Source organism: Nycticebus coucang, chromosome 5, assembly GCF_027406575.1.
Source record: "Nycticebus coucang isolate mNycCou1 chromosome 5, mNycCou1.pri, whole genome shotgun sequence".
NCBI classification, from domain to species: domain Eukaryota; kingdom Metazoa; phylum Chordata; class Mammalia; order Primates; family Lorisidae; genus Nycticebus; species Nycticebus coucang.
In genome coordinates this window covers 58,780,859-58,801,362 of record NC_069784.1, presented here as the reverse complement: position 1 = coordinate 58,801,362, position 20,504 = coordinate 58,780,859, and the positions used below count along the sequence as shown (strand labels likewise).

General features: G+C 48.7%; 1 protein-coding gene across 5 annotated transcripts in view; it reads left to right on the top strand.

Moving 5' to 3' along the window:
* The first annotated feature begins 4,356 nt into the window (after positions 1 to 4,356).
* Positions 4,357 to 20,504, top strand: part of RAB13 (RAB13, member RAS oncogene family) — a 17,348-nt gene continuing 1,200 nt past the window's right edge. For 2 of the 5 annotated variants that reach the window (XR_008380257.1, XR_008380256.1), the window contains exons 1-7: positions 4,357 to 5,194; positions 7,316 to 7,376; positions 10,669 to 10,729; positions 11,002 to 11,079; positions 11,189 to 11,278; positions 11,391 to 11,456; positions 11,549 to 11,602. Coding sequence is in view for 3 of the 5 variants with exons in the window: in XM_053592505.1 (XP_053448480.1) it covers positions 5,071 to 5,194; positions 7,316 to 7,376; positions 10,669 to 10,729; positions 11,002 to 11,079; positions 11,189 to 11,278; positions 11,391 to 11,456; positions 11,549 to 11,602; positions 11,835 to 11,906 (606 nt within the window). In the remaining 2 variants the exon portion in view is untranslated. Of the gene's footprint in view, positions 5,195 to 7,315; positions 7,377 to 10,668; positions 10,762 to 11,001; positions 11,080 to 11,188; positions 11,279 to 11,390; positions 11,457 to 11,548; positions 11,603 to 11,834; positions 12,323 to 20,504 lie in introns of those variants that run through there. The other 3 variants (XM_053592505.1, XM_053592506.1, XM_053592507.1) reach the window with 3 other exon arrangements.

Below are 20,504 nucleotides of genomic sequence, written 5' to 3'. Positions count from 1 at the left end.
GACTGTCCTTGTGAGCACATGCTTACAAGGACAGTCTCTGGTTCTTTTTTTTGTTTTTTTTTTTGAGACAGAGCATCACAGCTCACAGCAACCTCCAACTCCTGGGCTCAAGCAATTCTCCTGCTTCTGCCTCCCAAGTAGCTGGGACTACAGGCACCCACCACAACTGCTGGCTATTTTTTGGTTGCAGCCGTCATTGTTTGGCAGGCCCGGGCTGGATTCTAACGCGCCAGCTCAGGTGTATGTGGCTGGCATCTTAGCTGCTTGAGCCATAGGTGCCGAGGCCAGTCACTGGTTCTTAACACATCAACTGGCCTCATGTTTTTTGCCTGGGCCTGCAAAAAACAATGACAACTACAAAAAAAAAAAAAAATAGCTGGGCATTGTGGCAGGTGCCTGTAGTCCCAGTTACTCAGGAGACTGAGGCAAGAGAATCTCTTGAGCCCAAGAGCCCAAGAGTTTGGGCAGCGCCTGTGGCTCAAAGGAGTAGGGCGCTGGCCCCATATGCCAGAGGTGGTGGGTTCAAACCCAGCCCCAGCCAAAAACTGCAAAAAAAAAAGAGCCCAAGAGTTTGAGGTTGCCGTGAGATGTGATACCACAGTACTCTACAGAGGATATATGGCAACATAGTGACACTGTCTCAAAAAAAAAGGTGGGGGGGCACCTGTGACTCAGTGGATAGGGTGCCAGCTGCATATACCAAGGGTGGCGGGTTCAAACCCGGCCCTGGCCAAACTGCAATAAAAAAATAGCCGGGCATTGTGGTGGGTGACTGTAGTCCCATCTGCTTGGGAGGCTGAGGCAAGAGAATCACCTAAGCCCAGAAGTTGGAGGTTGCTGTGAGCTGTGTGACACCACGGCACTCTACCATGGCAATAAAGTGAGACTCTGTCTCTACAAAAAGAAAAAAAAAAAAAAAGCTAGACCCTGTCTCTAAAATAGATGGGCATGTGACAGGCACTGTAGTCCCAGCTAACGTGGGAGGCTGAGGCAAGAGAAGTGCTTGAGCACAGGAGTTTGAGGTTGCTGTGAGCTATGATGCCACAGCACTCTACCAAGGATAAGAAAGTGAGACTCTGGCCAGGCACGGTGGCTCACGCCTGTAATCCAGCACTTGGGAGGCTGACATGGGAGGACTGCCTGAGCTCACAGGTTTGAGAGCAGCCTGAGCAAAAGTAAGACCCCCGTTTCTAAAAAATAGCCAGGTGTTGTGGCGGGTGCCTATAGTCCCAGCTACTTGGGAGGCTGAGGCAAGAGAATCGCTTCAGCCCAAGAGTTTGAGGTTGGCTGTGTGCTGTGACGCCACAGCACTGTACCCAGGGCGACAGCTTGAGACTCTGTCTCCAAAAAAAAAAAAAAAAAAAAATTAGAATGTCCATTTGTTAGGCTGGGTGTAGTTGCTCATGCCTCTGGGAGGCCAAAGCCAGTGGATTGCTTGAGCTAAGGAGTTCAAGACCAGCCTGAGCAAGAGCAAGACCCTGTTTCTACTGAAAATAGAAAAGCTAGCCGGGAGTAGTGTCAGGTGACTGTAGTCCCAGGTACTCACAACTCACCAAGCAGAGGCAACACAATTATAGGTGTGAGCCACCTCAGCTGGCCTATGGTAAATGTTTGATTACCAAGAAAAGCTTTAATTTGTAGTCCTTGTTAATTTCAGTGATGTCAATGTTTTCACAGTGGCTGATTTTAAACTACCAAAGTAACATCATTGAACATATGTTGATAAAAGATGTATGCAATCTTTTCGTATAAGGTGATAAGAACTAATTCTATCCTAACACTCTAAAAATAGCCCGGTGTTGTGGCAGGCTCCTGTAGTCCCAGCTACTTGGGATGCTAAGACAAGAAGATCACTTGAGTCCAAGAGTTTGAAATTGCAAAAACAAAACAAAAAAAATGCTTGGCGCATAGTGGTTAGGGTGCCAGCCACATACACTGAGGGAGGATGGTGGATTGGAACCTGGCCCAGGCCAGCTAAACAACTGCAACAAAAAAATAGCCGGGCGTTGTGGCAGTCGTCTGTAGTCTCAGCTACTTGGGAGGCTGAGGCAAGAGAGTTGCTTAAGCCCAAGAGTTGGTGGTTGCTGTGAGCTGTGATGCCACGGCACTCTACCAAGGGCAACATAGTGAGACTCTGTCTCAAAAAAAAAAAAAAAAAAGAGAGAGCGAGAGAGAGAAACCAAAAAACTGATTCCAGTCCACTGCTGATGGGTCAGAGAAACCTCTGAGGAACTAGGGGAAGTGACATTTAGGAAATCCGAAAGACAAGGAGCCAGCCAAGCACGTGTCTGGGAGAAGAGCATTTTAGGCTGAGGAAAGAGCCTGTGAATACAAAATCCAAGGCTAGAATGTGCCTGGCATAATTGAGGGGAAAGGCATTGTTTCTGGGGCTTTGAGAGCTAAGCAAAGAGTGCAGCGCCGGGTAGCGCCTGTGGCTCAAGGAATAGGCCACTGGCCCACATACCAGGGGTATTGGGTTTAAACCTGGCCCTGGCCAAAAACTGCAAAAAAAAAAAAAAAAAAAAGAAAAGAGCGCGATGCAGCTGGGCACCCATAGCTCAATGGTTAGGGCACTGGCCACATGTTCCAGGGCTGGTGGGTTTGAACCCGGCCTGGGCCTGCTTTAAAAAACAAACAAAAGGGCGGCGCCTGTGGCTCAAAGGAATAGGGCACCAGCCCCATATGCCGGAGGTGGTGGGTTCAAACCCAGCCACAGCCAAAAACTGCAAAAAACCCACAAAGAGTGCTGTAAGACAAGAGTCCCCTGAAAGCAGGAATATGTTAGCATAAGCACAGCTCAGAGACATGAGGAAGAATAATATATCACTGGGGATGAAAGGTCCACATCCAGGCGAAATAAGCCTTTTATTTATTTATTTTTATTATTTTTTTTTTTGTAGAGACAGAGTCTCACTTTATGGCCCTCGGTAGAGTGCCGTGGCCTCACACAGCTCACAGCAATCTCCAACTCCTGGGCTTAAGGGATTCTCTTGCCTCAGCCTCCCGAGTAGCTGGGACTACAGGCACCCGCCACAACTCCCGGCTATTTTTTGGTTGCAGCTTGGCCGGGGCCGGGTTTGAACCTGCCACCCTCGGTATATGGGGCCGGCGCCCTACCGACTGAGCCACAGGCGCCGCCCCTATTTATTTATTTTTTGATACACAGTTCAGAGCAACTTCCAACTCTTGGGCCCAAGTGATTTTTTTTTTTTTTTTTTTGAGACAGAGCCTCAAGCTGTCGCCCTGGGTACAGTGCCATGGCATCACAGCTCATAGCAACCTCCAACTCCTGGGCTCAAACGATTCTACTGCCTCTGCCTCCCAAGTAGCTGGCATTACAGGCGCCTACCACAACACCCGGCTATTTTTTTTTTTTTTTGGTCTGTCATTGTTGTTTGGCAGGCCCAAGCTGGATTCGAACCCACCAGCTCAGGTGTATGTGGCTGGCGCATTAGCTGCTTGAGCCACAGGCGCCGAGCCCTAAGTGATTCTCTTGCCTCAGCCTCCCGAGTAGCTGGGACTACCAGCGCCTAGCATGACCCCGGCTATTTTCTGTTGCAGTTGTCATTGTTGATTGGCAGGCCCGGGCCGGGCTCGAACCCGTCTGCCCCGGTATATGTGGCCAGAGCCGTAACCATTGTGCTACGGGCGCCGAGCCCGAAATAAGCTTAAAAAAAAAAAAAGATGTATTTTTATCAGAATAATCCATGGAAATTTTTTTTTTTTTTTGTAGAGACGGAGTCTTCACTTTATGGCCCTCGGTAGAGTGCCGTGGCCTCACACAGCTCACAACAACCTCCAACTCCTGGGCTTAAGCGATTCTCTTGCCTCAGCCTCCCAAGTAGCTGGGACTACAGGCGCCCCCCACGACACCCGGCTATTTTTTGGTTGCAGTTTGGCAGGGGTAGAGGTTTGTACCCGCCACCCTCGGTATATGGGGCCGGCGCCCTACCGACTGAGCCACAGGCGCCGCCCTAATCCATGGAAATTAAAGAGTAATTTAAAGGGTAGCTACGACGTGGTTTGGTTGGTGAGGTAAAATCGAGAACACACGTGGAGCTTGAAGCAATAACGAGAGGGGGGGAATAACATGAGAGTAAATAGTTTGTGTCTCCGAAGGGACAAATATGGACACAGAATGTGACAAGGGCATGGAAATGTCCAAGGATACCTTTTCACAATCGGTACATACTTCTATCCAAGGACAAGTCTACGGACCCACTGTTAGGAAAGCAAACATTTTGCGTTTTTGTTTCCGAAGGTAGTGATAAACTTGTTTCTTGATAGCCATGGTCTCCGTATTCAGCTTCCGCGCTGCCAAGGACACACATTCACAGGGGGTCAGTGAGGTATCAGGATGTTCACATGAAGAATAATTGCTTGCGTCCTAACCTGTCTTCCTGACCCATCCGGTCGGAGGAGCCCCACGCAGGGCCCCGGTTGCGCCGGGACAGGCGGGCGGGCGGGGCCGGCGTCCGCGCAACGATGCTGGGTCCCGGCAGGGGGCGCGCTGATGCCGCGTGCCGCCCTCACTCCTGGCCCTGGGCTCTTGGAGAGCGCCGGGATCTGCAGCTTGGAGGGCCGGAGACCCTGGCGCTGGGTTCTCAGAACTGCCTTTTGCACAGCACCCTGAAACCCGGCGTAGCCCAACTTCTACCTTCCTGGAACAGCCCTCTAAAAAGGAGTCTCCAGTGCCATCCCACCTTCAGCCTGATTCCTAAAACCTTGCCCTTGTCCTAATCCCTCTAACATTCCTCTTCCCCACTTCTTGCTTCAAACTCACTTAACCTTTGCCTGACCTCTCTGGGCCAAGGATGGAAGAGGCAACGCTAGTTAGCCAAAGGACGGGGGGGCGGCGGGGGAGACCGGCGCACAAAGGCTGGGACGGCCCCGGCGGGAGTTCACGGGCGGGCGGGGCTCTGGAGGCGCGGCCCTGCTGGTTCCCGGAGCCTGGGCGGGCAGAGCGAGGAAAGCGTCTTCCCGGCCCGGGCTCTCTCAGCTGACGCTCCAATCCTGTCTCATCGGCCTGGTCGCTGCCCCGCCTCAACCCCGGCTCCCCCAGTGTCCGCCATGGCCAAAGCCTACGACCACCTCTTCAAGTTACTGCTGATCGGTGACTCCGGGGTGGGCAAGACTTGTCTGATCATTCGCTTTGCAGAGGACAACTTCAACAATACGTACATCTCCACCATCGGTGAGCCCACTGGCCCCCAATTCTCCCCCGGACCTCATCCTCAGTCTTCTAGTTTACTAGTAACCCCACTTTTCAATCCCTTGGAGTAAGACTCCTAAATTGCAGTCCCTCAAACTCTGTTTCAAATCCACCCACCCCCATACATGTCTGGATGGTATCCAAACCTTTAACCTCTCTAAAGCCTCCAGGTAACTCTTTCAGTAGCTGCCAGCCCCTTGTTTTCTTTTTTCTTTTTTTATTTTTTTTTTTGTGGAGACAGAGTCTCACTGTACCGCCCTCGGTAGAGTGCCGGGCGTCACACGGCTCACAGCAACCTCTAACTCTTGGGCTTACGCGATTCTCTTGCCTCAGCCTCCCGAGCAGCTGGGACTACAGGCGCCCGCCACAACGCCCGGCTATTTTTTTTGTTGTTGTTGCAGTTTGGCCGGGGCTGGGTTTGAACCCGCCACCCTCGGCATATGGGGCCGGCGCCCTACTCACTGAGCCACAGGCGTCGCCCAGCCCCTTGTTTTCTTGATAACATCTCCCTAGTATCCCCAAATCCACACAAGCTCTTCTCCATTTCCCTCTTAACTCTTTTCCCACCCCATGTCCACCCAGAACTCCCCTGATCCACTCTCCACATTTCCTATATTCCTCTCCCTTGACGTCTGTCTCCCAGTTCTGCTGGCCTGCTGTCTGTGAGCTTTAAACTCCCATGGCGTGCCCGCCTTACCACCTACTTTCCAGTCTTCCTGCTCCTCAGCTTAAGCATCAGGGAAGGTTGAACAGAGTGGGTGGATGTGCTGGAGGGCGGCCCAAGGACTGTGATCATGAACATGCAGTCAGTATGGTGAGGAAAATGGAAATGAGGGGACTTTTGGAGTCTCTGACTCAGCCTGGTGACACATCTCCCTGGGGCCCCCCAACACACACACCCCCCAGCAGGCACCTAAGTTGCTACTTAGAACCTTGTTTCCTCTTCTCCTTTCTCATCGTTATCTCAGGCTTGGAAAGTAAGACAGGAAGTAACTCAGAACAATTCTGTTACAAAGAAAGAAACAGTGCCTGCCCCCTTTTTCTAATTCAGTCCCAGGAGGAATACTTTTTAGCCTTAGAATTTGGTAGCTCTGAGCTTGGCCCACTAGTCAATTCACATAGACTGGCATCACCTACTTTTTTCCTTACTCTTTAAAAGAGGGTGGATGAAGTACTAAGAGTACAGGGCTCTAAGAAAACAGAAGGGAAGAAATAAGGAAAGTAATATGGGGGGGGAGACAGAGACTGAATTGAGAGGGTTGTCAGCTGACATAGCTGAGTGAACTCTAGAGGTGGCATGAGGGTCTTTTTTTTTTTTTTTTGGCCGGGGCTAGGTTTGAACCCGCCACCTCCGGCATATGGGACCGGCGCCCTACTCCTTGAGCCGCAGGTGGATTGCTTGAGCTCAGGAGTTTGAGACTAGCCTGAGCAAAATTGAGACCCTATCTCTACTAAAAATAGAAAAACTCTACTTGGGAGGCTGAGGCAAGAGAATTGGCTAAGTTCAAGAGCTGAAGGTTGCTGTGAGCTGTGCTGCCATGGCACTCTACCGAGGGTGACAAAGTGAGACTCTCTCTAAAAATAATGAAAATAGAAAAACTTAGGCAGGAGGATCACTTGAGCCCAAGAGTTGGAGGTTGCTAAGAGCTATGATTCACTCTACACGGGGTGACAGCTTGAGACTCTGTCTCAAAAAAAAAAAAAAAAAACAACAGAGCCCCCTGCAGAATTTGTATCACCTTCTCTCCTCCAAAATCTAAGTGAAAACCATATTCTTGTTATGCAAGTATAGCTTCGAGAACTGGCACATGGCCTCAGAGGCTAAGGCAGGAGGATTGCTTTAGGTCAGTGTACAACCAGACTGGGCAATATAGTGAGACCCCATATCTAAAAAGAAAAGAGAAAAACACAATTTAAGGAAAATTCTCTAGTTCTGCATTTCCAACAAGATTGCTCCCCTGGGTAATTTCTGGCATTGCTACTCTCCTCTGTTCCTGTCTTTCCCACCAGACACACACATACACACACGCACGCACAGTCACGCGCACGCACATTTATATGCACACCCGCATCTCAACTTTGGTGCACACCTTCCACCCCTAGGAATTGATTTCAAGATCCGCACTGTGAATATAGAGGGGAAGAAGATCAAACTGCAAGTCTGGTGAGTGAATCCCTCAGGATGCCTAACCACATTTCCCCATTTCCCTGTTTTGCTAAGCCTCCTGAGTAGCTGGGACCACAAGCACCCACCGTGATGCCTGGCTAGTTTTTCTATTTTTAGTAGAGATGGGGTCAGACTTTTTTTTTTGTGACAGAGTCTTACTCTGTCGCCCTTGTTAGGTAGAGTGCCATGGCAAAATAGCTCACAGCAACCTCAAACTCCTGGGCTCAAGTGATCCTCTTGCCTCTGCCTCCCGAGTAGCTGGGACTACGGCCGCCACAACATTCAGCTATTTTTCAGAGATGGGGTCTCGCTCTTGCTCAGGCTAGTCTTGAACCCTCCTGAGCTCAAGGTATCCTCCCATCTCAGCCTCTCAGAATGCTATGATTATGGGCATGAACCACCTTGCCTGAGTAGTCTCTAAATTTGACAACAAATGTGTATTGAGCTATATCATGACAACAGACCATAAGCAGTTGAAAGGCAAGTAGCAAAATTAAGGCTTGACTGGGCGGCGCCTGTGGCTCAGTGAGCAGGGCGCCGGTCCCATATACCAATGGTGGTGGGTTCAAGCCCAGTCTCGGCCAAACTGCAACAAAAAAAAAATAGCCGGGCGTTGTAGCAGGTGCCTGTAGTCCCAGCTACTCGGGAGGCTGAGGCAAGAGAATCGCCTGAACCCAGGAGTTGGAGGTTGCTGTAAGCTGTGATGTCATAGCACTCTATCGAGGGTGATGAAGTGAAACTCTGTCTCTACAAAAAAAAAAAAAAAAAAAATTAAGGCTTGACTGTAACTCTCTTGCTCTTTCTAAGTTATGGTGAGTCTGGAAAGCCAATTCTAGACGTTTGACCTAATTGTCATAGCAAGCTAGAGACCCTGAAAATTTGTAAGTGAGGCTCGATGGAGGCCTTATGATATGATATGTAAGAGCAGATAGGGGTTCAAATCCTAGTTCAGTTACTTGTTGCCTGACCCCCTTTAGTTATTCAGCTTATCCAACTCTGTTTCCTCATTTGTACACTAGGTACAATAAAACATGTCTAATAAGAATGGAGTGAGGGGCGGTGCCCGTAGCTCAGTGGGTAGGGCGCCGGCCACATCCACTGAGGCTGGAGGGTTCAAACCTGGATCAGGCCAGCTAAACAAGGACAACAAAACAACAAAACAAAATAGCCGGGTGTTGTGGCAGGCGCCTGTAGTCCCAGTTACTCAGGAGGCTGAGGCAAGAGAATTGCTTAAGCCCAAGAGTTTGAGGTTGCTGTGAGCTGTGACACCATGGCACTCTACCAATGGTGACGGCTTGAGACTCTGTCTCAAAAAAAAAAAAGAGAGAAAATGGAGTGAGGGGCCAGGCGCGATGGATCACACCTGTCACCCTAGCACTCTGGGAAGCTGAGGTGGGTGATTGCTTGAGCTTAGGAGTTTGAGACCAGCCTGCGCAAGAGCAAGATCCCAACTCTAAAAATAGCCAGGCATTGTGACAGGTGCCTGTGGTCCTAGCTACTCAGAAGTTTGAGACAAAAGAATCGCTTAAGCCCACCAAGAGTGACAAAGTGAGATTCTGTCTCAAAAAAAAAAAGAAAAAGAAAGACAATTTGAGCCTGTACCATCTTTTTTTTTTTTTTTTTTAAGAGACAGAGTCTTGGCTCAGGGTCTGTGGCTCAAGCACGGGTAAGGCGCCAGCCACATACCCCTGAGCTGGCAGGTTCGAATCCAGCCTGTGCCTGCCAAACAACAATGACGGCTGCAACCAAAAAATAGCCAGGTGTTGTGGTGGGTGCCTGTAGTCCAAGCTACTTGGGAGGCTGAGGCAAGAGAATCACTTAAGCCCAGGAGTTTGAGGTTGCTGTGAGCTGTGATGCCACAGCACTCTACTGAGGGCAACAGTTTGAGGCTCTGTCTCAAAAAAAAAAAAAACATTAAAAAAAAAAAAGAGACTGTCTCACTTTATCGCCCTCAGTAGAGTGCTCAGTAGAGTACTCAGCCTCCCGAGTAGCTGGGACTACAGGTGCCCGCCACAATGCCTGGCTATTTTTTTTGTTTCAGTTTGGCTGGGGCTGTGTTTGAACCTGCCACCCTTGGTGTATGGGGGCTGGCGCCCTACCTACTGAACCACAGGTGCCGCCCAGGGTAACACCAGTACACCAGTATTATCTTTTAAAGTCAGCCCACTGTCTTTGGTTCTTTTCCCCTTTACTAATTCCTGATTCTTTTCCTTTCAGCCCACCATGTTGCAAAAGCTAAATTCTTCTTCTTTTTTTTTTTTTTTGTAGAAACAGTTTCACTTTGTTGCCCTCGGTGGGTGGTAGAGTGTAGAGTGCTGTAGTGTCACACAGCTCACAGCTACCTCCAACTCCTGCCTCAGCCTCCCGAATAGCTGGGACTACAGGTGCAGGCTACAACATCTGGCTATTTTTTTGTTGCAGTTTGGCCAGGGCCAGGTTTGAACCCACCATCCTTGGTATATGGGGCCGGCGCCCTGCCCACTGAGCCACAGGTGCCACCCTAAATTCTTTTTTGTTTGCTTAGTTTTTTTGTTTGTTTTTGAGTCAGAGTCTCACTTTGTCACCCACAGTAGAGTGCTGTGGCATCATAGCTCACAGCAACCTCAAACTCTTGGGCTCAAGAGATTCTCCTGCCTCAGCCTCCTGAATAGCTGGGGCAATAAGTGCCCCACAATACCTGGCTAATTTTTTCTATTTTCAGTAGAGACTAGGTCTCACATTTGCTCAGGCTGGTCTCCAACTCCTGGCCTCAAGTGATCCTTCCCCTTCAGCCTCCCAAAGTGCTGGTATTATAGGAGTGAGCCACTGTTACTGGCCAGCAAAAGCTAAAGTCTTTTTTTTTCTTTAGAGACAGAGTCTTACTTTATCACCCTCGGTAGAGTTGTCGTGGTGTCACACAGCTCACAGCAACCTCCAACTCCTGGGCTCAAGTGAGTCTCCTGCCTCCGCCTTCCAAGTAGCTGGAACTACAGTTGCCCACCACAACACCCCACTATTTATTTATTTTTTTGGTTGCAGCCGTCGTTGTTTGGTGGGCCTGGGCTGGATTCGAACCCTCCAGCTCAGGTGTATGTGGCTGGCGCCTTAGCCATCTGAGCCACAGGTGCTGAGCCCTGGCTATTTTTTGTTGAAAAAAAACCAAAAACCCGCCACACTTAGTATGTGGGGCAGGCGCCCTACCCACTGAGCCACAGGTGCTGCCCCCCAAAGCTAAATTCTTAGGGGGAGCAGTTCTCCCCTGGAAAACCCTTCCCCCCATCCCACTCCATGAAACCTTCTACTTCTTCAGGGACACAGCTGGGCAAGAGCGATTCAAGACGATAACTACTGCCTATTACCGAGGAGCCATGGTATGAAGTGTGGTTCTGGAGAAGAGATGAAGGTGTGAGGCAATAGAATATAGTTCTGTGGGTTTCTTACCTCCCTTATAAAGTAAAAAAATAAGTTTAAAAGAAAGAATACAGTTTTATGAGAACAAAGGTTCCAGATATTGGGGGGGGGTTAAGTATGGGTTGCAGAGGGCCTAACAGTGTTTAGACATGATGAACTTGGAGGGCCACTTAGAGGGCAGTGGGAAGCCTAAACAGGTATATGGTCCAAGGTGAAATTTGTCATCCTCCAGGGCATTATCCTAGTGTATGACATCACAGATGAGAAGTCTTTTGAGAATATTCAGAACTGGATGAAAAGCATCAAAGAGGTGAGGACCCTCTGAAAGATTCAGGGTACTGGGAAGAATCTGGAGGATGAAAGGGAGTGTAAGAATAGGCAAGACCCAACTTTTACTCATCTTCCCCTTTTGCCCCCAGCATGCTTCAGCTGGGGTGGAGCGCCTCTTGCTGGGAAACAAGTGTGACATGGAGGCCAAGAGGAGGGTGCAGAAAGAGCAGGCTGATAAGGTGGGTGTCGGGTGGATGGTGTTCCAGACCTGAGCTGGGAGGGGGTTGGATTGACAGAGGACTTAGGGGTTGCCCTTAATCCAACTCTTTCCTTTCCACTTCACCACTACAGTTGGCTCAAAAGCACGGAATCCGATTTTTTGAGACAAGTGCTAAATCCAGTATGAATGTGGCTGAGGTGAGACCTACCCCACCTCAAAGAGATGGAGTATTAAAAAGTAGTCTTCCCTCTAGACTGTTCTCATCAATGTCCTCTCTCCCCACTATTAGGCTTTTAGTTCCCTGGCCCGGGACATCTTGCTGAAGTCAGGAAGCCAGAGAGTAGTAAGTTGGTTCTGCTGGGTTGCGTGTCTGTCTGTGTTCTGTGCGTGTCTATGTCTGTTAGTGTGTCTGTGTTCTGTGTGTGTATGTGTGTCTGTATGTGTCTGTGTTGGGGGTAAAGACTGACCAGGGGGAAGTGCTAAGATCTTCCAGAGGATGGACTGACTTCAACAGTTGATAGCCTCATCCTACCACCAGCCCTTCACACCTCTACCCTGCCCCCTTCTCCCTCTAGGGAAATGACAAGCCTCCCAGCACTGACCTGAAACCCTGTGACAAGAAGAACACCAAGTGCTCTCTTGGCTGAGGACCCTTTCTTGCCGCCCCACCCTAAACCTGGAAGCTGAACATGAGGGAGGCAAGGCTGAGGGGGTTGGTGGGATAGACAGGTAGATGATAAGAATGAGGAGAAAATGGAGAAAAGAAAAAGGAAAAGGAGAAATGAAGGAAAGAAGCAAAGAGAAGGGAAGGGAAAGAGTTGAGGAAGTGAAAGAAAGGGATAGGAAGAGAAAGAGGAGGGAAGGTAAGGATAGAAGGCCTTAGGCCTCAGACCTTGCCTAGGTTTTCAGGGCAAAAATGTAAATTCATTGATTTATTCCATAACTAGATCAGGTTTTAGTGTCCTGTGAAAGGTTGACTCAGCACCCCTCTCTGAACATTTGGTTCTATTCTGTAATTCTGCATGGTCTTTCTTGGTATTAAAGGCCATCAATTGCATAAATGTCCATGGTTTGGGTACTTTTTTTTTTTTTTTTTTTTTTGAAAGAGTCTCACTCTGTTGAGTGAGTCTCAGCAGAGTGCTGCCGTGTCATAGCACAGAGCAACCTCAAAGTCTTGGGCTCAAGTAATCCTTTTGCCTCGGCCTCATGAGTACCTGGGACTACAGGCACCCACAACCCTACAACCATGCCCAGCTAGTTTTTCTATTTTTATCTTTTGTTTTTTTTTTGAGACAGAGTCTTACTATTTTGGCCTTAGTAAAGTGCTGTACCATCACAGCTCTTGGGCTTAAGTGATTCTCTTACCTCAGCCTCCCAAGTAGCTGGGACTACAGGCACCTGCCACAACACCTGGCTATTTTTTGTTGCAGTTGCCGTTGTTTAGCTGGTCTGGGCCGGTTTTGAACCTGCCAGCCTCGGTGTATGTGGCTGGCACTGTAACCATTGTGCTACCAGTGCCAAGCCTAATTTTTCTATTTTTAGTAGAGATGGGGGTCTTCTTGTTTCTTGCTCAGGCTAGTCTTGAACTCCTGACTTCAATAGATCCTGCTGCCTCAGCCTCCCAGACTGCTAGGATTACAGGTGTGAGCCAACCCACCTGGCTTCAATGTTTTTTTTTGTTACAGAAAGGGTTTTGGTCTGTCTTAAAGGCTGTGTTATGCCCATATCGCCAAGTCCCCAAAGACCACCTGGGAGCCGAGTCTGATGCAAAAGCAAAAGAGCCTTTTTTTTTTTTCAAAAGAGCCTTTTATTGCAGCAAGCTCAAGCTTGGGCTCCCGGGGGCTCCGCTGCAACGGATCCAAGCCAGGAGCCCTGAGCTCTGGGGCAGAGGGTTTTTATAATTCAGCACAGTGGGTGGGGCATACAGAGGTACCGGGTATGGGGCACTTCAGGATTGGCCACTGTGTGGCCTGATCCAGAGTGTGGGTTCTGATTGGGAGGTGACCATCTTGTGATTTTGGGGAATTGCCTGGGCTTACTGGAAAGTGAAACTTACAGAACAAATTGGCGGGGAGAACAAAACTTAACTCCTAAGATGGCGGTGAAACTGCCTAAGATGGCGTCAGTTCAGCTCACACAGCTGTAGTGCAGTGGCACAATCATAGCTTACTGCAGCTTCACGCTCCTGGGCTCAAGGGATCCTCAGCCTCTAGAGTAGCTGGGACTAGAGGCCTGTGCCACCATATCTTATTTTTTGTAGATAATAGTCTCTGCATGTTGCCCAGGCTGGTCTCAAACTCCTGCCCTCAAGCAGTCCTCTCATCTTGGCCTCCCAAAATGCTGAGCCACGTGCCCAGCCTCAAACCCAATTCTTGGTTCTCCAAAGTAGTTGGTCTGCCTGAATTTGGCTGTGTTCCCATGGCACCAGGACTAGACATCTCTTCCCCAGTGGTTTAACTGGTGAGGAAAACAGCAAGAAGCAGGAGGTAAGGCTGAGCACAGAGGCTCACACCTGTAATCCTAGTACTCTGGGAGACGGAGACAGGTGAAACACCTGAGCTTAGGAGTTTGAGACCAGCCTGAGCAAGAGTAAGACCCCATATGTAGTCTATTAAAAATAGAAAAACTAGGGCAGTGCCTGTGGCTCAGTGGGTAGGGCTCTGGCCCCATATACTGAGGGTGGCAGGTTCAAACCTGGCCCCAGCCAAACTGCAACAACAACAAAAAATAGCCAGGTGTTCTGGTGGGTGACTTATAGTCCCAGCTACTCGGGAGGCTTAGGCAGGAGAATCGCCTAAGTTCAGGAGTTGAAGGTTGCTGTGAGCAGTGATGCAACAGCGCTCTATTGAGGGTGATAAAGTGAGACTCTGTCTCTTAAAAAGAGAAGAGGGCGGCGCTTGTGGCTCAGTCCGTAAGGCGCCGGCCCCATATACCGAGGGTGGCGGGTTCAAACCCGGCCCCGGCTGAACTGCAACCAAAAAAAATAGCTGGGCGTTGTGGCGGGCGCTTGTAGTCCCAGCTACTCGGGAGGCTGAGGCAAGAGAATCGCTTAAGCCCGGGAGTTGGAGGTCGCTGTGAGCTGTGTGATGCCATGGCACTCTACTGAGGGCCATAAAGTGAGACTCTGTCTCTACAAAAAAAAAAAAAGAAGGGCGGCGCCTGTGGCTCAGCGGGTAGGGCGCTGGTCCCATATGCCGGAGGTGGCGGGTTCAAACCCAGCCCCGGCCAAATTAAAAAAAAAAAAAAAGAAAGAAAAACTAGCCAGGCATTGTGCCAGGTGCCTATAATCCCAGCTACTTGGGAGACTGAGGCAAGAAGATTGCCTGAGCCCAGGAGTTTGAAGTTGCTGTAAGCTATGATGCCAGGAAACTCTATTCAGGGGGACTGATTGAGACAACTCTGTCTCAAAATCAAGAAGATTGCTTGAGCCCAGGAACTTGAGGTTGCTGTAAGCTATGATGCCAGAGCACTCTATTCATGGGGACTGATTGAGACAACTCTGTCTCAAAAAACAACAACAACAAATGTATCTCGAAAAACAACAACAACAACAAATGTGAATTCAGGCTTGCTACACAGCCCCTCAAGTATGTGTTGTCCCTTTTACCATACACAACAGCAAAACTATCTCACAGATTTGATCTTTTATCAATGAAAATGTCAGATTTGATTAGGACAAAATGTACTATTATAAGTTTTATTCATGGATACAACAACATTCAAGTCAATTAAGAAGTCCCCAACCAGGGCGGCGCCTGTGGCTCAGTGAGTAAGGCGCCGGCCCCATATGCCGAGGGTGGCGGGTTCAAACCCAGCCCCGGCCAAACGGCAACAAAAAAATAGCCGGGCGTTGTGGCGGGCGCCTGTTGTCCCAGCTACTCGGGAGGCTGAGGCAGGAGAATCGCCTAAGCCCAGGAGTTGGAGGTTGCTGTGAGCCGTGTGAAGCCACGGCACTCTACCGAGGGCAATAAAGTGAAACTCTGTCTCTACAAAAAAAGAAAAAGAAGTCCCCAACCCTTCAGTGTAAAAGTGGACGACTACCAGACAGCAGCAAAGTCTTCTCTTTTTCTTTATTTTTCTTTCTTTCTTTTTTTTTTTTTTTTGCAGTTTTTGGCCAGGGCTGGGCTTGAACCTGCCACCTTCGGCATTTGGGGCCGGCGCTCTACTCCGTTGAGCTACAGGTGCCACCCAAAGTCTTTTTCTGCTGCTGTTTCTGTTGGTACAATAACACTCAGAAAGAAATCTTACAATACTGTGAGAAATAATTGATACGTTTAATAAAATAATTGGACAAATGTATTAAATTTCCAAGTTTTGGTGATGAAATGATAAACCTTATTTGTGGCTTATATTTGAATTTTATTGCAAACATCACAGCTGGTTTAATTGGCTCAAGAGATGAGGAAAGACTGAATACTTTGTGGCTTCCAGGAAGGAGACTAACATCTTCATTATACCAAAGAGCAGATATTTTATTTTATTTATTTATTTTTTTTTTTTTTGCAGTTTCTGGCTGGGGCTGGGTTTGAACCTGCCACCTCCGGCATATGGGGCCGGCGCCCTACCCCTTTGAGCCACAGGCACCGCCCAAGAGCAGATGTTTTAAAGTACAGTTTCAGGGTAGAGATCCCAGATAGTTGCTTGGTAAGGTTATTGGAAGTGAAATCTTTTTTTTTTTTTTTTTTTTTTGTAGAGACAGAGTCTCACTGTACCGCCCTCGGGTAGAGTGCCGTGGCGTCACACGGCTCACAGCAACCTCTAACTCCTGGGCTTCCGCGATTCTCTTGCCTCAGCTCTTTTTTTTTTTCTTAATGTTTTTTTTTTTTATTTTTTGAGACAGAGTCTCAAGCTATCACCCTGGGTAGAGTGCGGTGGTGTCACAGCTCACAGCAACTTCCAACTCTTGGGCTTAAGCAGTTCTCTAGCCTCAGCCTCCCAAGTAGTCAGGACTACAGGTGCCCACCACAATGCCCGGCTATTTTTTGGTTGCAGTTGTCATTGTTTTAGCTGGCCCAGGCCGGGTTCGAAACCCCCAGCCCTGGTGTATGTGGCCAGTACCCTATCCACTGAGCTAAGGGCACTGCCTTTCGTTTTTTTTTTTTTTTTGAGACAGTCTCAGTATGTCACCCTCGGTAGAGTGTGGTGGCATCACAGCTCACAGCAACCTCAAACTCTTGGTCTTAAGCGATTCTCTTGCCTCAGTCTCCCAAGTAGCTGGGACTATAGGTGCCCGCCACAACTCCTGGCTATTTTCGTTGTTGTTGTTGCAGTTGTCATTCTTGTTTAGCTGGCCTGGACCAGGTTCAAACCTGCCAGCCTGGGTGTATGTGGCCAGGCCCTCTACCCACTGAGCTATGGCACTGCCAATTTTTCTTTCTTTCTTTTTTTTTTTGTAAAGACAGAGTTTCACTTTATAACCCTTGGTAGAGTGCCATGGCATAAACAGCTCACAGCAACCTCCAGCTCCTGGGCTTAGGTGATTCTCTTGCCTCAGCCTCCTGAGTAGCTGGGACCACAGGCACCCACTACAATGCCCGGCTATTTTTTTGTTGCTGCAGTTTGGCTGGGGCCAGGTTTGAACCCGCCAGTGCCCTACCCACTGAGCCACAGGCCCCACCCAATTTTTCTATTTTTTTGTATAGTCTTGCTATGTTGCTCAAAATAGTCTCAAACCCCTGGCTTCAAGCAATCCTCTGCCTTGGCCACAAAATGCTGGGATTACAGCCATGAGCTTCCTTTTTATTTTATTCTTTTTCTTTTCTTTTTTCTTTTTTTTGAGACAGAGTCTCACTTTGTCACCCTTGGTAGTGGCGTTATAGCTTATAGAAACTTTTTTTTTTTTTTTTTTGTAGAGACAGAGTCTCACTTCATGGCCCTCGGTAGAGTGCCGTGGCCTCACACAGCTCACAGCAACCTCCAACTCCTGGGCTTAAGCGATTCTCTTGCCTCAGCCTCCCGAGCAGCTGGGACTACAGGCGCCCGCCACAACGCCCGGCTATTTTTTGGTTGCAGTTTGGCCGGGGCCAGGTTTGAACCCGCCACCCTCGGCATATGGGGCCGGCGCCTTACCGACTGAGCCACAGGCGCCGCCCAGCTTATAGAAACTTCTAACTCTTGCCTCAGTCTCCTGAGTAGCTCAGACTACAGGCACTTGCCACAATGCCCAGCTATTTTTTTATTCTTTTTATTTACTTATTTTTTGCCCAGCTATTTTTGTTTGTTTGTCTGTTGTTTGTTACTTTTTAGATACAGAGTCTCACTTTTTCACCCTTGGTAGAGTGTGATGACATCACAGCTCACAGCAACCTCCAGGTCTTGGACTTAGGTGATTCTCTTACCTGAGTCTCCCAAGTAGCTGGAACTACAGGCCCGGCTATTTTTTTGCAGTTTGGCTGGGGCTGAGTTTGAACCCGCCACCCTGGGTATATGAGGCGGGCACCCTACCCACTTAGTCACAGGCCCCGCCTAATGGCCAGCTATTTTTTTTTTTTTTTTTTTGTAGAGACAGAGTCTTACTTTACCACCCTCGGTAGAGTGCCATGATGTCACAGGACTCACAGCAACCTCCAGCTCTTACGCTTTCTCTCGAGCAGCTGGGACTACAGGCGCCTGCCACAATGCCTGGCTATTTTTCGGTTGCAGTTCAGCCAGGGCTGGGTTTGAACCCGCCACCCTCGGTATATGGGGCCGGCACCCTACTCACTGAGCCACAGGCGCCACCTGATGCCCAGCTATTTTTAAGAGTGATACCTGCGGAATTTCACTCTTCAGTAGGTTCTCGGTCTCAGTGATTCGAAGAATGACTCCTCAGACCACAGATCAGTGATAAGACAGGATTTATTTACAGAAAAGAATCCAGAAGCTCCAGAGCTCCTGGCAGAGAAAAACCCAAGTCAGGAGAGAAAAGCTCTCTCTCTCTCCTGTCTGTCTCACTCCAGGCTCTTTGTCTAGGGGCATATTTAGTCACATGGGGCCCTCTGTAGTTACATTTAGCCTGTTGGTAGTTACATTTAGCCTGTCCGGGATTCTCTGTGAGGTATTTGGGATACTCAGTAGTTACATTTAACATGTTTGGGAAAGCAGGGAGGTGAATGAATGGCTACAATGCCTTTCATTCCCAGGCCTAGGAAACTTACATGAAATTGATCAGGCCTAGAAAATGGGGGGTTCCCGGTTCAGCCTAAAGTGCTGGTGTCTCCCCAGCAGTTGTCTGGCCCCTCTGGCTACTGGAGCCTCCTGTAGGGCCCCTCTGCCTACCGTTCCTCTGCTCTCTGCCACCAAATCAACACTGCCAAGGCAGAGGCAGCTGGTCCGCTCCCCAGCTCCATAAGCTGGCTGGGATGCCACTTGTCCTATATCAAGAAGAGGTCTTGCTCTGGCTCAGGTCTTGAACCTGGAGCTCAGGCAATCCACCCATCTTGGCCTCCCAGGTGGGATTACTGGCATGAGGCTTTTTTTTTTTTTTCCTTAAGAGAGAGTCTCAAGTCTTGAGTGTTGCCAGTCTTGACAACTGGCAAGTTATAAGGGGATCATCTCATGCTACGCTCCTGAGTAGCTAGAATTACCAGTAAGAGCAACTGTCCTCACTGAGCCCTTTGACCCTAAGAGCTGGGATCCATATCATTTTATTAGTGCCTATATTTATATAAAGTTCATTTTATCTATTGAGATAAAGTTCCTTTATCTATTGAGCATAGAAGAAATCGAAATCACATGGCCCCATTGTTTGGGAGGCTGCAGATAACACGTATATGTGAAACTAGGAAGCAAATTAGGGTAGAATTAGGATAGTGACTACTACATTATCAGACAAAGCATGAACTTAGCGTGTGGGGCAAGTCACTGCAGTTCTGAGTATATACCAAGGTTTCACTCCAGGAGGATGGAAATTAAGCATATATGAATATGAATTAACCTGGGAATTAAAGTCCAGGCTCAGCAGCAACTTGGTTGGTGACCTTGAACAGGTCCCTTAGATGCTCTGTCTAAACTCATTAAACCGGGATAGCACACTTCATTTGCATCTCAAGAAATGCACAGTAGCGTTTTTGCTTTACACAGAACCCTGAGAACCAGACACTATCTTCAGTAATGTAGCTAATAAGACCCTGAACCTGGCTGGATGTTCATAGCACAGTGGTTACTGCGCCAGCCACATACACTGTGAGTCTGGTGGGTTTAAGCCCGGACCGGCCAGCTAAAACAACAAATAACGACTGGAACAAAAAAAAAAGTCAGGCGTTGTGGCGGGCACCTGTAGTCTCAGCTACTTGGGAGACTGAGGCAAGAGAATCATTTAAGCCCAAGAATTTGAGGTTGCTGTGAGCTGTGATGCCATGGCACTGTACGGAGGGCGACATAGTGAGACTGTCTCAAATTAAAAAAAAAAGACCCTGAACCTAGATTTTATTTTTTAGAGACAGTCTCACTTTGTCGTCCTCAGTAGAGTGCCCTGGCGTCACAGCTTACAGCAACCTCCAGCTCTTGGGCTTAGGTGATTCTTTTATTTTTTTATTTTTTGTGTGTGTGTTTTTTTTTTTTTTTGGCCGGGGCTGGGTTTGAACCCACCACCTCCGGCATATGGGACCGGCGCCCTACCCGCTGAGCCACAGGCGCCGCCCTTAGGTGATTCTTTTGACTCAGGCTCCCGAGTAGCTGGGACTACAGGCGCCCACCACAACGCCCGGCTATTTTTTGTTGTAGTTTGGCCGGGGCGGGGTTCAAACACGCCACCCTCGGTATATGGGGACGCCGCCCAGAACCTAGACTTTATACTTATTGGAGCATCAAATCTCATGGCTTTCTCATTCCACTAGGTAGGAGCTAGGGAGAGTTGAGAAGGTTGGAGGAGGTTATTTGAAAGACCGGTTCTGAGAAGTAGCTAAGCATTAAGCAGAGCTGAGACGACGCTATTCACCCGTGTAGGAGGCACCCAGAGACAGAACAAAGTTTCACGTTCACCATCTGTCTTGGATATCTGTTTCTGCAGAAAGGGAAAAGCAGTTTTGCATCCATTCCTTGACCTCCAACCCAGACCATCGAAGGCAGTGAGGATGAGATGGCCAAAGGTGTCAGAGACTCACAGGCGTCCTCAAACTTTTTAAACAGGGGGCCAGTTCACTGTCCCTCAGACCGTTAGAGGGCCGGACTATAGTTTTAAAAAAACAGCTATGAACAAATTCCTATGCACACTGCACATATCTTATTTTGAATTAAAAAAACAAAACGAGAACAAATACAATCAC